Source organism: Argentina silus (genome assembly GCF_951799395.1).
Source record: "Argentina silus genome assembly, chromosome: 10".
Taxonomy (NCBI): Eukaryota; Metazoa; Chordata; class Actinopteri; order Argentiniformes; family Argentinidae; genus Argentina; species Argentina silus.
In genome coordinates this window covers 14,606,478-14,623,100 of record NC_139664.1, presented here as the reverse complement: position 1 = coordinate 14,623,100, position 16,623 = coordinate 14,606,478, and the positions used below count along the sequence as shown (strand labels likewise).

Below are 16,623 nucleotides of genomic sequence, written 5' to 3'. Positions count from 1 at the left end.
TTACATTTCTCCAGCCCCATGCTGTTTACCAAAAAAGTAACAAGGAGACCACTTTGTTGTTGTAGCAGAGATCATTTCAAAATGAATTATTATTATTGCACCAATGTCTAATGAGTGTCTACTTTTGTTCACATCTTTACTTACCTCCAACTATCTTTGGTAAAAGTTGCTGTGAGTTCCGGGCATGATGTAATATCTCAGAGTCTACCTTTAAAGGGTCCAGCTTAATATCATTTTACCCTGATACTCATAGGCCAGTAGTGAAGGATTCTCTGGTTCTCCATTATCTACTTTTGTACCACAAAATTTGAAGTTTCTCTGAGGAGATTTTGGCATGTAATTTTAACCATGCTAACTTAGGGACCTTGGAATACTGGCTATTAGAGACGGCGCTGCTAACTGTTAACCTGTACTGCAGTAGGAAAGTAGATTACAGTGAACCAGAGAATCTTTCACTACTGGCCTATGAGGACCACTCAGGGTAAGATGATATTACACCTAAACTTGAAATTAGGCTGAACCATCCCTTTAAGAGTATCTGATGCCTATGCACCCTGACAGTAGAGTCAATAAGTGTCATTCATCATTCCACTCCGGATGGGACTTTATATTACTGCAATGAATTTACTACCACACAGTCCTCTGCTATCTAAATGTCTTTGATTGGGTTAGTTTGACTTTATTGACTTCTCACCTCCTCATGAACTGATTCAAAACAGTCTCTCTCATCTCTCTCTCTCTCCCTCTCTTATTTAAAAAAAAAAAATATATATATATATATAAATCAATGTTTACATTATGGTATTGCATCTGAATTTTAACTTGCAAAACAACTGTGAATAAAACATTTCTGTTTCAACTGCAAGCATATGACCTGCTTTTCTTTTGCCTGTTTTTGTTGCTGTTGTTGTAACATACAACAACAGAGTTTTGTAATTTGGCTTACATATCCAGAGAGTGGATGGGCAGTATACAGAGATTGGTCTGTTGGCAGCGGTATGATGTTTGCGATCATACAGTATAATATGACAGATTATCCCTGCTGCCTGATGCTGAGGTTTACAGTACATTATCTTTTCCTTTATTTCACTATCAATACTTTTAAGCTTAATTTTTTTCCTATTCTAGGGATTTTCCCCATACAGGCGTGATTATCCTTTGAATGTGAGTTAGAATTTATGATCTTCCACCACTCTGTTCTTTTCAGTAATCGACAAGACGTTAGTTGAGAGCCTTCCACTCTGTAAACAGATGCATAGGGACTGCTGTGCTGGCCTTGAATGACACAGAAAATCATCAATATAGATATCACACTGTGTCTGTGTGACGCAAGCCAACTCTCTTTGGTAGAGGGTACATGCGTGGTTGCATGAAAAGGACAATTTGCATGAATTACATTCCATGTAAATTGTAATTTTCCCCAATAGGAAATGCATTCACATATTGTATAATTGGAGATTGACTGGCCCTAAAAAGAACACATTATCCCAGTGGCAGTTCATGGTATTTATTTTGCTATAATAAGATTTTACCCAGTGAGCTGGGTTGTTGACCCCCTCTGTTTTCTGGATTACAGTTTCCATTGGCCCGCTTTTCATTATACACCTGAATGTGACATATGTGATAGGGCCTATTATCCTGATCCAGTCCACTGTCTATCCATTCTGCTGCTGTTGGCAGTGGCACTCTATATAGCTGCTTGAGATCAGAATACATTGAATGAGTCCATGGGATACAGGGACCCCTGGAGGTGCTCAGAAATATTGCAATCTTCCCCTTCTCATCTAAGTACCTTGGCATTACGGAAATCATCAAACCCTATGAAGCATCCAGATTTTATCCCTTTAAGAATAACAGTTTGTCTAATTCCCCCCCAAAATAAGAGAGGGGAGTTCCCCTTTGTGGGCCCTCTCTCCCCTGAGGCATTATAATGGCTGCAGTGACAGAGGCTCAGCAATGCAAAGCCTATGAGATTCAGTCCCCCAACACAAGATCAGCATTAAATTGACTCTGGAGGTTGGACTTCTCCTGTGGGCAACAGTGCAGATTGGTAAAATACTAAATTCCAACAGTAGGCATGGCACTGTGTTTCTGTTGTCTTATGCCACGTTGATGCTTATATTTGTGTACAGTAAAGGGAATGTGCAAGAGCACAGCTTATACTATATTCATTTGGTAACACTTTTTAATAGGGTGTTGTAAGCCCGAACTCTACAGTAGCTCCAGCCCAACTTCAGCCGAACTCTAGTCCTGCCCTAACTCTAACTCCAGTCGTAACCCTTACTCTAGCCCTGACCCTGACTCTAGCCCTAACCCTAACTTTATCCCTGACGTAGCTTCAACCTCAAACGTAACTCCACATCCTAAACTGATTCTGCCCCTAGCTTCCTGCTACTAGAACAAAAACGCTCTTTGTCTCATCTCGGCGTCCGTATTAGGTACAAGGAAGTTCTATAGCTAGCATCATTCATTTACAATTACAGTCAGTTTCAGTTTTTAAAGAGTGACTGACTGTAGTCACATACTGTACTATATTATAGGGTCAAACTCGCCACTCAAAAATGCGCAGAAGGACGGACGGACAAGAAAAAGAAGCAGGCAGAGATGTCAAGGCAGACAGACAGGTACTGTAACTAGTTAGCTAGCTAGCTAGCTAGCTATAGCTCATTCTCACTGAAACTGCTTTTGCCTGTGCTAGCCTTGCTAGCCAGCTGCTTTGCCAAATGGAATTGTCAATTGTCATACTAATTCTCCACAGATACATAACAGAGATACATAACAGAGAAATTAGCAACTGAGCAAGCATGGCCAACATTCTCTGACAACACTATTCTTCTCCTCTGACACAGACTGCAGCAGTTTCAGGACAGAGTCAGACCCCTCAACAACAGGAGACTAAAACCAGCTGGTGCTGGTCCACATTTATCTCAGTGGGAAAATGTCTACTCCTTATCATCATCATCCCTCCCTTTCTGAACTATGCGTCATTGCAAAGAGAAGGTCAACTATTACAGCCTGAAGGTAACATGACATTCACTTTCCACCCTTGAATAGGCCTATTTCTACTTCGATTATATATGAAACAGTATTTCTATATTTCACATCTGTATGTGTAACTGATTTTATAAACAGAGTATTTGTGGGGCTCAGGCTGCAGAACATTAGTCCACAAGACCAAGATGTGGAAATCTTTATTGATGAATTCATTTTATTTTGCAGGTGGTCAAGTTGTTGATATTGGTTCAGGTCAAAAGATGCATCTCTTGTGCAAAGGACAAGGACATCCAGTTGGTAATGAGCCAATCTCTTTCAACAAACTCTCTCTATGCCATGTAGAAAAGATTAATTGAAAATTATCTTAAGAACATTACACACACAGTGGGCTGGAAGTCATTTTACTTATTAGTAATGCTTTTGTGGTGACAGTTACATTGTGTGACCCTGGCTATATGGATCTACTTTTTGTCCATTTCATCAGCCCTAATGAGTCTTTCCTTTGTAGTGATACTGGATGCCCCGACTGGTATGTCCTCAGACATTTGGTTCTATGTCCAAGAGAGCATTGCATCCATAACAAAGGTGATGATAAATACATGGTCTGCATCTTTGCACTACAGCGATGTCCTGATGAATTTTGAAGGGTATTTTTGCAATGTAGTGTTAGAAACAATTTAGGCCTATATTATATGTTGATATTTGATAAGATGGATATAAAATGCTGATTGGAGTCTTCACTAAAGCACATGTGTTTGTTTTAGTGAATGACCCATTCAGCAGAATTATCTAGAGAGAAAGGTATACTTTTGCTCAGCTGGCTAAAAGTATAATGGTAGTGGAAAGTTTACAGTGAAATAGTTCTATGAGATATCTATGAGTTTTATGAGATTACCATGTTGACTTCAACATGAACTGTATCAAAACAATTTCTTCAGGGTTCTTAATTTAGAATTTTCGAAACATTATGAAGTTGGTTTGGTGTTCCTAGCTTCAACAGTGTAAGAGCAGTTGGGTTCAAGTTCTTTTTTTTCTTTTTTCAAGTATAATCACTATCAAAAATAAAAATGTATGCAATGGAAGTTTTCTGCACGTTTTAAACTTGGAATGGTATTTTTATCCTAAAAGCTGTAGGAGGAGTAGGCTAGCAGGTAGAATAAGTAAAGTAAATTAAGTATGACGAATAACGGTAGTGTGCTATTTCCTAAGCACACTAATAATACATTGTGAAGTCTGTGCCCCAAAACTGCATTCCTCAGGAAACAAATGGAATGCAACTGATGTGCTCATGTTGCTTGTTGTTAGTGGTAACTAGGGTCACTGTCTCCAGCAGCACTGCCATGTCTTCTGTTATCAGTCAACATGCAGCATAGCAGAGGTCTGAGGTGACAGCCTGCCCTGTGCTGTTTGTCCAAAATCTGCCACTTTGGCCTACAGTACATGTCCTAATGAGGTCATGGGTGCACGGGTTACATCCCCAAAACCAGACTGTCTGACTCACGGAGCTTCCTTAGTCACACTATTGCCACAAACTTAAAGTAGAATGTATTTAGCCATGCTATTTGATTTTGCATTTAGAGCCAGAACAAAATATGTCAATTTTTATACCCAACAGGTATGTAGCTATGACAGAGTGGGACTGGGGTTCAGCAAAAGAGCTTTGCAGAATGAAACTACAGAAGAGAAAATTTGGGCAATGTCAACGACTGGACGGTGAATATCATGGTTTTGGTTACAGCTGTTGACCATGTCTGCATGGAACCATGTCCTTCATACAAGCATCTTAGGTTAGACAATGTAGTACATGTAGTTATTACATGTAGTTATTATTCATATATAGAAATGTAGCATGCCACACGCTTGCTGCATTAAACACGGCACAATAGCTGACATCCTTGGAGTTCCACCCACTGACTTAATTACATGTTGTTTACCAAAGTGATGACATATATTCTACTCAAATGAGGAGTTTGGTGGTGGGGGGGGGGGTCTCTCTCATTCTTCACAAGTCCAGGACAGTCATAATGTAGACAAGTTCCTCCCTGGTTCACTATTTCATTTGATTAACAGGCCAAGTGGGGTTACCTCATTGATTGTCCAAGCAGAGAGTAATGTGTGCCTCAGCGTCCTCTGCATTACGCCACCCTCCTGCCCTGCCTGGGATTCTACCCCGTAATCTTTTTGTTTTTGACACAGTCATTCGTTGTTGAGCATTAAATCTGTCTGATGGATGGACGTGCGTCGTATGTGGATGGTCAGCAGTCTAGTTTACCTTGGCATCTGGCCCAGACAGCAGGCAGCCGCCCATTTTTGATGCAAGCAATCAATTTCCCAGAATTCAATAAGGCCAGCAAGCTGGGGGTTTGATGACTGCTTTCCCCTGCCACAGTGAAACCTCTTCATTTCAGCTCACGCCCGCGTTTTGATTTATGGGTGTAAGAGACACAACACAACAGATGGCCGTCACTGTGGAGTGGTATTTCACGTGATGATGCTCCTTTTGATGCTTTCCTGTTGTTTTCCTTCTGGTTTTGCAGGGGAGAGTAGTCATGGTCTTCCTCTACTTCACAATGGGCTTTAGGAGCTTTTTTATGTTGTTGTGCTATTGCTACCAAGTGTTAATTGTTCGTATTAAGGAATATCATTATCTGAAAGATACACAGTACCGTACCTGTTTTCGCTGACAGATTTTTTTGTACGAAATGATGATTTTTGTCATTGGTGGAGTTGGGGTTGGTCTTTCATATACTGTACAGAGACATATTTGTAAACATATGAGGGAGTTAGGATAAGCTCAGTTTAAAGAGGGAAATGTTAGTGTCAATGGGTTACCTATAGAGATTTATGTCTTTTCCTTCTCTCCAGAATGGTGGACGACCTCCACCACCTCATCAAGTCTGCTGAGATAGCCACTCCCTTCATTCTGGTGGGCTCTGAACTGGGCACGCTCAATGGAAGGTTCTATAGCCACATTCACGATGCGTAAGTCTAACATAGCACCATCCAATGCAGTCTATCACCAGATACTGTATGACTGATTGTATGGCTCATTTGTGGTTTCTTCACCGCACTGCCTAACATGCCAGAGTTCAGTGTTGTTTAGAGATTGTAGCTTCAAAGTGACAGTTCACTCAGGAATCAAGGTTTGTCAGATTGTTTTCAAACCTTAAAAGTTGAATATCGAGATGATTTGTCCCATGTCCCATGCCATCTGTACTGGTGTCATCTAATGGTATGAAAATGTCTGACAAAGGTATATTTTTGGTGAACTATGCTCTCTGCCTTCTAATTTTTCTCAGAGCACATTTGATGTTCCCACACAACACATTATTTACTGTCTAGTACTTCAGAAGTCATCAAGAGTTCTGCAGCTTGACTCTGCACTTCGGGCCGTAAATTATCTCGCCCCCCTAACCCCAACCCCACCCTCCAGCACCCATCTCTGAGAACATGGTGATTAACACAACCTAGCAGCCGCCGCCCCGGTGAAAGATTTAACGTCTCATCAGCCGTGATGCACCGCGGTTAGGAGAGTAAATTAAGTGGTGGCGAGTAGATGACACCTGCAGAATGAAAATATTTCCCCCAGATGTAGTGTGGGGGCCATCAGTCTGGGGTGGGCAGACACAGAGCCGGGGCAGCACTATCCATCTCACCCTGTTTACTGCCAGGCCTGAGAGGGGACAGTGGACGGGCCGGGTGCCCCGGAGTCTCATTTCATCACCCTGTATCCTCACACTCTCTCTCCTTCTCTCTCTCTCTCTCTCTCTCTCTCTCTCTCTCCCTCCCTCTCTCTCCTCTCTGCCTCTCCTCAGGCAAGTGTCCGACCTCGTCCTCATTGATCCCATCCCAGAGGATGTCTTTGAAGAGGACCAGTGGCAGCAGTACTGGTAGGTCACTGCTGGGAGATGGAGATGGAGGGAGAGGAAGAGGGAGGGAGGGAAGGTGAGAGGGAGGATGAGAGATGAGAGAAGAGGGGTTCTGGTGCTGAATTACTCAAGCCCTTGACTCCCTTCATATTTGCTTTATGGCTATGGCTAGGAAACGCTCTAGTTGATTATCCTTGTTGGATGGGGAAGCATTAACATGATTAATCTGAGGCCAAAGAAACTCATTAGTTGATCCCACTATTCTCTGCTCTCATCCCCCTGAATAGATGAGAGAGGAGAATTGGGGTGTGTTGGGGGGGCTAGATGACTAAAATTGTAATAACAGTGTCTTTATTTTCCATGCATGATTCATGTCAAGCTGTGGACATATAACCCCCATACCACATTGTTCAATAATTACCATATGGGAAACAGGATGTTATTTATTATGATAATGAAGACAGCGACATTAGTAAAACTGTCAATTATTCAAAGGCATCAAAACCGCTGGGATTTGCATAATGATATGGTAATATGCTTTGTAACATTACCTGTTTGAACATTAAAAGGTCTAAGATTAAAATCAGTTTGAGACGAGTAATGTTGCTGTCCTTCATGTGTAGATTGATTAGCAAACCATGTTCAGACCCTTATGGCCACTGGCACTGCCATTGGTCCTATTAGCATTAGCTTTGATGAGAGCAAGATACTGGGAGTGGTTGGACACTAAAGTCTCCTCTATTGAACGGAGAGAGAGAGTAAGGCCATACAGTATCCTGATGCAAAGAAACTCTATAAGACTGGAGCCTGACATGGCTACAGTATTACTCTACATCCCCAACAATTGGAATTCTTAATCTGTAAACAAACAACTAAGTTGACCCGAATGTTGTTCAAACTCCATTCCTTTACTACCTCCTTTCCAGAGAGTTCCAATTCGTTATGTCTCTGTTAGTCTCTGTTTCAAATCTTCAGTCCGCTAGCATTAGGTCTCTATGGTTATGTAACACAAATGAGTTTCAGATAAGAAATGAATACTTGAAAATGGCCTAATTTGTACGTGACTGAAAGTGGAGCTGTGCCATTTATCAGGGATATGTGTCCAATTATCCTCTGATTAATAGGCATTCATTTCACTGCCTACAAGACAGTGTACTCGCAATCCAATTACTCTGTACCGTAGCAGAGAAAATGAATACGGGAGAAATAATCCACAGACTAGAGTACATTTTCATTATGGGTCTCAGATTTAGATAGGGAAGAAGATAAAGGAATGTGAAATATAGTATCAAGATATTCTCAAATCATTTCTAAAGCTCTATGGCAAAGGAGTGTGGGCTTAGTACAGTGCTGTGCTCTTGTACACCATAATACAACACTGGCTGAAACAACTCAACTGTCCTGATGGCTTTGTTTTTAAAAAAACAACTCTCATATATGGTTACATGTCAACTTGCTCTACTATCAGTCCTTAGATATGGGCCTGCTGCTTCCCAGAGTATTTGCTACAGTACACAAGATAAGTTAGCCAATTGGGAGTGAGGCTGCACCTGAGGAGGGCTGGGAGAGACCATATCAGCCTTGTGCTGGGGCTTGAGGATTTACACATCAAAGACCTTCTCATTAAGCACGGCTCACTCACGAAATTAGTTCTGTTATATCATACAAAATGAATTGCCACCGTCTCCTGAGAATATATATATATATATTTTTTTACATGGACTTGAAAGTGGGGGAAGATGGATCAACTTTCCTATTGGGATTCTTTCTCTGAAGACATAACAGCACGCTTCTCATTTCCTTCCTACCACACATGCCAGTAGCCATAGATAATGCGTCTTGATGAGAAATAAAGAAGTCGGTCTTAACGTCAGGGGTTAGTGGAAGCCCTCTATCTTGCCATTTAGATTGCATTCAGGCCAGGGGCATACTGGGGTTTCATCTGCTCAGGGCAATCATTATTAAGTTTCATTGGTTTGAACAGGGTTTGTTCAACCCTATTTCATTAAAATCTTCTTTGCATTTCCCACTTGAGAATAGATTGCATGGGGTGTTGCTGAGGATTTTCACAGAGTATTACCGTGGTATTCCCCAGCACCACATCAGATATGCAGCATTATGGATACAGAAGGGATAGGGACACAAATAGCAGGCATAGAAATTGTAATTGCACTGTGTGTGTGTGTATGTGCGTGTGCATGTGTGTCTGCATGTGTGACAGAATTTTCTAGTATGTTTGTTATATAATATAATTAATTTGCCCTAGGGGAAATTTACTCAAATAATAGAAAGCCAAAACAGTGGGAAGTACTCTATTTTAATGGGTTTGTCCTTACTGTTTAATGAGCGTTGATTTATTGTCAAATCCCCGATTTTACTTTAGCTCTCTAAATTTGTTTACCACAACATAGTCCTCTGACACAAATTGTATTTAGCATTATGAAACCACTGGAGTATAACTAGGAAATAGACTAATAGTCCTCCACTGTCCTGTTGTTTCTCACTTTATTGTAACTACTGCTAGCATCTGGCTTCCACATATAAAGTCTAAAAAAAAGGTAGCCAAAATAAACCAAACAGTGTACCTAGGGGTTGTGAGGGTAACATTCCCTTTGAAGAAAGTGTTAAAAGAGTTACATTTAGAGCAAAGTGCAGTGACATTTCAAGCGTCAGTAACAGGGAGTCAGAGTTGTGTGTCTCATAACGGCATCATGGTGTTTTATGTGTTCTGAGGTGATGAAGGCAAAGCAAGGCTCCACCTGACTGGCTCTCAGGAGGGGCTAACAGCTGCACTGGGCCTGGACGCCTGATTGAGTTATGAGTCCAAATGAAGATGACATATCCAGGGCCATTCATCATCCTATCCCTTCATTAACAATTAACAGCCGTACGCACACGCACACACACACACACACACACACACACACACACACACACACACACACACACACACACTCAGTCTGATACGTTGTCCCAGACAGCCCCACTGCCACTCACCGTCTCAGCCTGCCTCCGCTTTGTTTGACAGTCAACGTATGACTGTCACTTTGACAGACGGTGTGATGCGACACTCATGTCTTGAGAATGGACTCCCTCACATTGAATTGATTTATAGGCCGTACGCTTTTATGTTCCTTTAAAGAAGTTTTTTTTTTATATGGTGGTAACACACACAGGGTAGTGTTAATTCAGAATGTAAGACTCCGAATGGACAGTCGAGGATGTTGTGAGCTTCGACTACTTTCAGCACTATTTCTATTGAACAAAAACCAACGTTCTGACCGTTAATTGAACACCTGGAACATTTGGAGTTACAGGAAGCATTGTAGGCTACCTCCTACATACTCTCTAGGCTGACAAAGGCCTCTATACCTTGTAGCCAATTCATGTCTAAGGACTGACTGTAAAAGTCCTAACACCCTGCAGAGGTAGCTATCTGCAGTGATGACATATACATTCTTCCCTTAGAACCCATTCAGTCTCAGTGTGCTGCGTTCAATAACCCACTGGAGCACAGCCAGGCTCAAAGCCCCTGGGGGCCTCTGGGCCAAGATTGGCAACTGAACCACCGGGCCCTGGGAGTGAATGAGACCTGGCGGGCACAACAGAAATATGACGCAGTGGCCTATGTGAGGCTATCGATTGATGATAATGGAAAAACCTGACCGTGAGTGTCAATCTTGTGTGTGCGTGCGCACGTGCCTTTGTGTGTGTGTGTGTGTGTGTGTGTGTGTGTGTGTGTGTGCCTGTGCTTGGACATGGTTATTGGGAGTGTGATTAGGTAGAGGCCATATTACTCCTCTGAAATAGCTCCTGTGTTTCTGCCTCTCTCAGCTTCCTCAGCGTCTCTCCTGACTCTGTAAGAGAAGCCCCCCCTGAGAAGGGCAGAAGAGTCTAGAATGCCAATTAATTGTAATTAGCACCTCTGTAAGCGTAACTATTGCTGTTACACTTCACTAATGAAGCAGGGCTGCCTCAGCCCCTGTGTATTTACCCCGGTATAATCTATACTATTGATTCAGGAAGGAGTTGAGAAAGGAGGTCTGCTGCTACTGGCACTGCTTTGGGTAGAACATGACTGACACACTGTGGCCATGTGGGGAATTGCTCCAGAAAAGCTGATCTGAGCTTCTTGAGGTACTTTATTTATGCCACTTGATTCAGTAGTAGCAGTGGCACTGAATTTTGTTGATATTCACTGGATAATCACTGGATATTTGCAGCTTGAATCTGAATCTGAAGCCTAGAGAGGAGGAGTACGAAGCGAGTGGAGGATGGAGGAGAGGACATGAGGAATCAAGTTTCTAACGATTGAGAAAAGTCTTTGCTCTCAGATTAGTTGATGAAATGCATACAGTGTAACAGTTGATTGTCTAGTCATTCTGTGAATGCGTAGTCATTCTGTGATTGTGTAGTCATTCTGTGAATGCGTAGTCATTCTGTGATTGTGTAGTCATTCTGTGATTGCGTAGTCATTCTGTGATTGCGTAGTCATTCTGTGATTGTGTAGTCATTCTGTGATTGTGTAGTCATTCTGTGATTGTGTAGTCATTCTGTGATTGTGTAGTCATTCTGTGTTCTTTCCTCCACTCTCCTTTGTGTAATACTAGCTCATGTTCTGCGTCCTCTCCTCGTGTAATAGTCTATGTTCTATGTTCTTTCCTAGACTCTAGCTTGTGTAATAGTCCATGTTTTGTCCGTGAGCTCCCTCTCAGGTAATGGAGGCCCTGCATATGGAATGACATGGTAATGAGCGGAGCGTCTTATCACCCGGGGGCCAAATTCCGACAGTGAATTGCGCAGTTGTAACAAAAGTAACAGAGCGTCCATTCAGCCTGCACTAATCCAGATGGGAAAGTCAAACAGCAGAAAGTCCATGGCACAAACTCATTTCATCACTTTATTAATTTAGATATTGCCTTCCGCTCCTGCGAGAAAAAAAAAAGGGCCCTCTGAAATGACCAACATCGGTGAGGCGTTTTGCTCTACATGGTTCCCACTTCGTCTTCCCCTGTTATCTGTTTAATTCATCCCGCCAATCTTGGCTGTCTTTACCCACTAAATTTCCCTTTGACACGCATGCCTTCCTTCGCATAATCCTCACTCCGGGGCAGAATTAAAAATGGAAAAAAGAAGAGGGAATAGGACAGGTGGCTGGAGAATCCTTGAAATAATGTCAATGCCACAGCAATGATTTGACCAGATTCAAACTGGGGGCTGATAGAGGGAGTGTTTTTTTGGGGAGAGAAAAAGGTGACAGGTGGAATGTGTCGAGACTGAAAAGCCTCTAAAGAGCCGGGTCGAAGAGTCAGTTCTAAATTGTGGTACGAGAATGACTCGAGGGGGAAATGGTGGCAAGGAAGATGAGAATGTCAAAATGTCAGTCTTTGGATGTCTGATTCGAAAAAGTTTTTCGTCTGTGAAAGGTGGAAAATGAGAACAGTGGCAACAATTTCCCTTTCTGCTGGGAAGTTTTCACCTTTAAGTGACTTTTTAAAACATGAACACAGCCAACATTTTTATCTCCACATAACTGAGCGTATAGGAGTTTGTTAAAGTTAAAGCCATGTTCAAGTTGGCCTTATCCCACCATCACAATGGACATGCTTTAACAGAGCTCGATATTTCAACAGAAATTCCCATAAGCAATAACACGCCATATCGACAACAGTTAAAATAGACATAATACACATTAAAATGTGTGTGTTTGTGATTGATGGCTGGAATAGTGGGGCATTTTGCCAGGTCATGCGAGACCGTGCTCATGGCACTCATTGCTGGGATTTGGGGGCTCATCCGTGGGCCTTGTAGGGGGCTGAAAACTGGGGACAGGGGGTGTGGGTGAGCTGGGGGTTGAGGGCTCGGGGTTGGTGGCTGGGGGCTGAAGGCTGTGGGGTGTGGGTGGGTTGTGAGCTGGGGCAGCTGTGCGGCGGACGGCACTATTGATTGGGCTCCGCAGGCTGAGACCAGCCAATTCAGAGCACCAGTGAGCTGAGACCGATTGGGCCTCCTGAGTTACAAAATCCCAGCGCTCTTCTCTTCATCTGCCAAAAAAAGTATTTCTCATTCTCCAGTCAAATGTCTGCTAAAGAAAGTTTGGGATTTTGGCTATAAAGACTTTAAATATTTATGGATGTTCGTCCTCCAGATGTTCTCTCACAGTGTTGTCACCAAGGTTGTTCAGACACACATACCGTACTGTAGCTTTGGAGTTTGGAGTACCTGTAGGTGAAACTATGGATATTTGGGGCCTGAGTTCTGGCTACCTTCGGCAGATACAATGAATACATTGTTCTTTGTGAAATTCTATTAGTGGAGAAATGTTACATTTGAAGAGTATTTCAAAGTACAAGAGTACTGTAGTGAAGTCATTATAGAATTACCTCTGTGATTGAATATGACTTGTTTGTCAGGCAGTTGCGACAGTATGAGAGGTTTTTCTTCCTCATCCTGACCCAGATGTTGTGTTGTTGCCCTCCTCAGGTACACACAGCTTGTGCCCTCCCTTCAAGCCACGCAGTTCTCTGCTGCCACAGGGCTGAGCCGTATCCTCATCATCCTGGGCCTGCTGAAGCCAGCCATCAGTGGAGACAACATCTCTGAGGAGCTCATAGGACGCCAGGTGAGTCTACCTGCCCTGCACCCAACACACCTGGGGTCAGGTCAACCTACAGATCGTCTGTGCTGCAGCTAGAGGAGATGTACTGTAGAGCCTAGATGTCCAGGTGTGACAGGCCGAGGAGCTGTCTGCTGTCCTCCAACGTGTGTGTGGGAGCAATGTCAAACACATCCACATGATGGTGCTAGTGGTGGAGTAATGGTTGTTTATGATGACGAGAGGCTTGAATGGATGTTGCATTTGTTTTGTGTATGGGGTGTAAGTGTGTCATGTATGTTTGTCATTGATTTTATGACAGAAATATACTGTATCTTTGAGTCATAGCCTCCTTGATGTGTCAGTGTTTAACAGTCTGGAAAGAAGACTAAACAAAGCCCTGTATTTTGGAGATGGGCTTGAGTGAGGAATGTCCTTATGCCGGGAGCATGCACTGACATACATGGAAGGAATGACAAACACACTCATGTACTGTATGTCTCTGGGTTCTGTTCTCATGTTTACCTGCCAAAGGCAACATTGTAGGAAAATGTAAGTATTTTAGCATAGTGGTGAACAACAACAAAAATGAACAATATATGATTGTTCATTGTACCTAAATGTATATCCTAAATAGGACAAAGTATAGTCTTCGTCAGTAGAAAAAACGAGAAGCATAAAAAAAGATCACGTCGATAGAATACATAATGGATACCATGCTCCTTTTATATTGTGATGAAAGGGCCTGCCTTGTGGCCCATTGAGATTCCTTTTGACATTTTAATTTGACTCTTCAATTGCTTCAGATTGGGGATTGTTCTGATCAAGTGTAGCTACTATACGCCCTTTTTTAATTTGCTGCTGTTAACATGGAAAACATAAGCACCTATGTTTTTCGAGGGGTCATTATATGCCCTCATGTCCTTAATAAAACCACATAACAGCCATAATGGGTTGAAATTACACCCAGGGAGAGAGAGAGTGTGTGTGTGTGTGTGTTTTGGGGGGGGGGGGGGGGGGGGGGGTGTGGTGGTGGGGGGAGGGGTGGTTATGGGTGGGGGTGAGACTGAGAGAGGGAGAGGGAAAATAGCTATGGCTATTTATTCAAATGTAGTCTGTATGGCATAGATGACTGCTCCGGGTTAAAGTCTGAACTGTTCATTAAAATACCTCATTCTTTCCTCTGCCACCCTCTTTTCGATGGCAATAGAGATGAGGGACCTATTTCAGCTTTTGAAATATTACAGTTGTTGCCAAGGAGATAAGGACATAAAGTGAGACATTGTGCTTGAATTCTCTTGGGAAAAAGAAATGTTTGAAGACCGATTTGTGAAGGTTATAACACACACACACACACACACACACACACACACACACACACACACACACACACACACACACACACACACACACACTCCATTTCTCAAGGTCATATTCTGTGACCATTGCTTAATTATTTTGAAACGATATGCTGTTATGTCAATACCAAATATACGGCTTCTAATCAAATGATCTTAGAAATTATTGATATTAGATATGGTGTTACAATTGCAATCATTTGTCATCTTCCTTTCTTATAGAAATACCTCTTGAGTAACCCAGCCCATCAGAGCAGTGCTGTGGATGAACACTACTTCCTGAATGAAAGTGCTTCTCAAGTCAGGTAAGACAAGAGTGTGTGAGTCTGTGGGTCAGTGACTGTTACTATGAATGTAATCACAAACTCCTTTCTATATGCCTTGTAATGTCACATAAGGACATCTTTATGCCGTGCCATTGTGAGTGATGAAACCGTAATGTAGGTATACAGTAGGTGGTTATATACTGTACTAACATACTCATTTATAAAAACATTTTTTGACAGGGAAATCGCGATGTTCAAACCCCTCTCCAGTAGCACCTCTGTGAGTGTCATCATGGGGGATTCTTTTGATGAGCAAATTCCAGCTCATCTAAACCAAGTGAGTATACCTGGCACCCTCAACCTGTCCATATGGTATGTAACTGAAGTGGTGAAAAAGGTTTAGGCATGGCAACTTGCTACTGTACATGTGCCCTTCATATGCTATTGGTCTGTCCTACCTAAGATAGAACAAAGCACAACAATGTTTTTCCAGAACCTTCCTTATGCTTATCATACTGTATCCCTATGATGCACCTTGCCACTTACTCTCAATGTCTCTCTTAACTCTCAAATGAACATGTTGTCATTCACCCCCATATCAGCTTGTGGCCCAGCTTCAGAAGAAGTTCCTGGAGCAGACTTACCCGTCGGCCAGTCACATCCACGTCCGAGGAGCAGACCGCAGGATGATCTACAAGGAGCCGTCTGTGATCACGAAACACCTATGGAAGCTGGTCTCACAACGGCAGTCTAGACAAAAAAGCCAGTGACTCCCAAGTGATGGCAAATGTCTTAGCTTCACCAATATTTGAAAGATGTCACCTTCATCTTCATTCAAACTGATGTTTTGTGGACAATTTGCTTGTTAAAGGTTTTCTGGTTCTTCTTCAGGCATGTTTTGCAACTGGAATATACATGACATGTTAAATGGGAGTCAGATCTGTTTCAATTAATTGATGTTTGAACGTTTATTCATTTTTATACTTTATTGTACAAGTAAGTGCAAATATCAGACAGTTTGGCCTTAACATTTGTAAAGAATACTGTTTTCTTCCTTGGTACAGTATGTGTGTCGATTATGCTTTCTCTGTTCTTTCAGTATGCTGTATGCACAGATCCACTTCATTGGCACTGGTATAAGATATTGTTACTGTGAAAGAAAGACCAGACATCGTTGGATTATCCTGAGGATTTAAGTTTAATTATGACACCACATCAAAATAAAAATTTCCAACAGATCTGGAATTTTATTCCATCCATATACATGCATAGCAACAACGTTTTTTAAGAAACATTTTTTCTCCCATAATTAGGACATTGGAATGATCATTTTACATCAGAATCCCCTGCCAACCTCCCACCCATCTTGTTCATCGACAGCAATAAACTTAATTCTTGTACAATTTCATTTTTTTCTATGGGTTACAAATAATATATGCAGAGTTCCCCTTTCATAATACTGTTTCAGTAATGTTCCCTCATTTACAAAGTATTGCATCGAGAGCAAATTTTAAAAAGGGAGACCAAAGTATATCAGCAAA

The 16,623-nt window shown here is 42.1% G+C and overlaps 1 protein-coding gene across 1 annotated transcript; it reads left to right on the top strand.

The window, feature by feature from the left end:
• The first annotated feature begins 2,447 nt into the window (after positions 1 to 2,447).
• On the top strand, positions 2,448 to 16,320 carry LOC310810970 (uncharacterized protein). The gene is made up of 11 exons (XM_083678915.1): positions 2,448 to 2,624; positions 2,850 to 3,021; positions 3,220 to 3,291; positions 3,503 to 3,579; positions 4,610 to 4,707; positions 5,860 to 5,976; positions 6,810 to 6,884; positions 13,347 to 13,485; positions 15,039 to 15,121; positions 15,323 to 15,419; positions 15,685 to 16,320. The coding sequence occupies exons 1-11, from the start codon at positions 2,562 to 2,564 to the stop codon at positions 15,850 to 15,852; spliced, it is 1,161 nt and encodes a 386-aa protein (XP_083535041.1). The 5' UTR covers positions 2,448 to 2,561; the 3' UTR covers positions 15,853 to 16,320.
• The last annotated feature ends 303 nt before the right edge of the window (positions 16,321 to 16,623 follow it).

Excerpts from the sequence above, each read along its gene's own strand:
- LOC310810970 (XM_083678915.1), top strand. The coding sequence starts at position 2,562 with ATGCGCAGAAGGACGGACGGACAAGAAAAAGAAGCAGGCAGAGATGTC. Across the intron at positions 3,022-3,219 it reads TCAACTATTACAGCCTGAAG|GTGGTCAAGTTGTTGATATT; the intron begins GTAACATGACAT and ends TTTATTTTGCAG. Across the intron at positions 5,977-6,809 it reads TATAGCCACATTCACGATGC|GCAAGTGTCCGACCTCGTCC; the intron begins GTAAGTCTAACA and ends GCCTCTCCTCAG.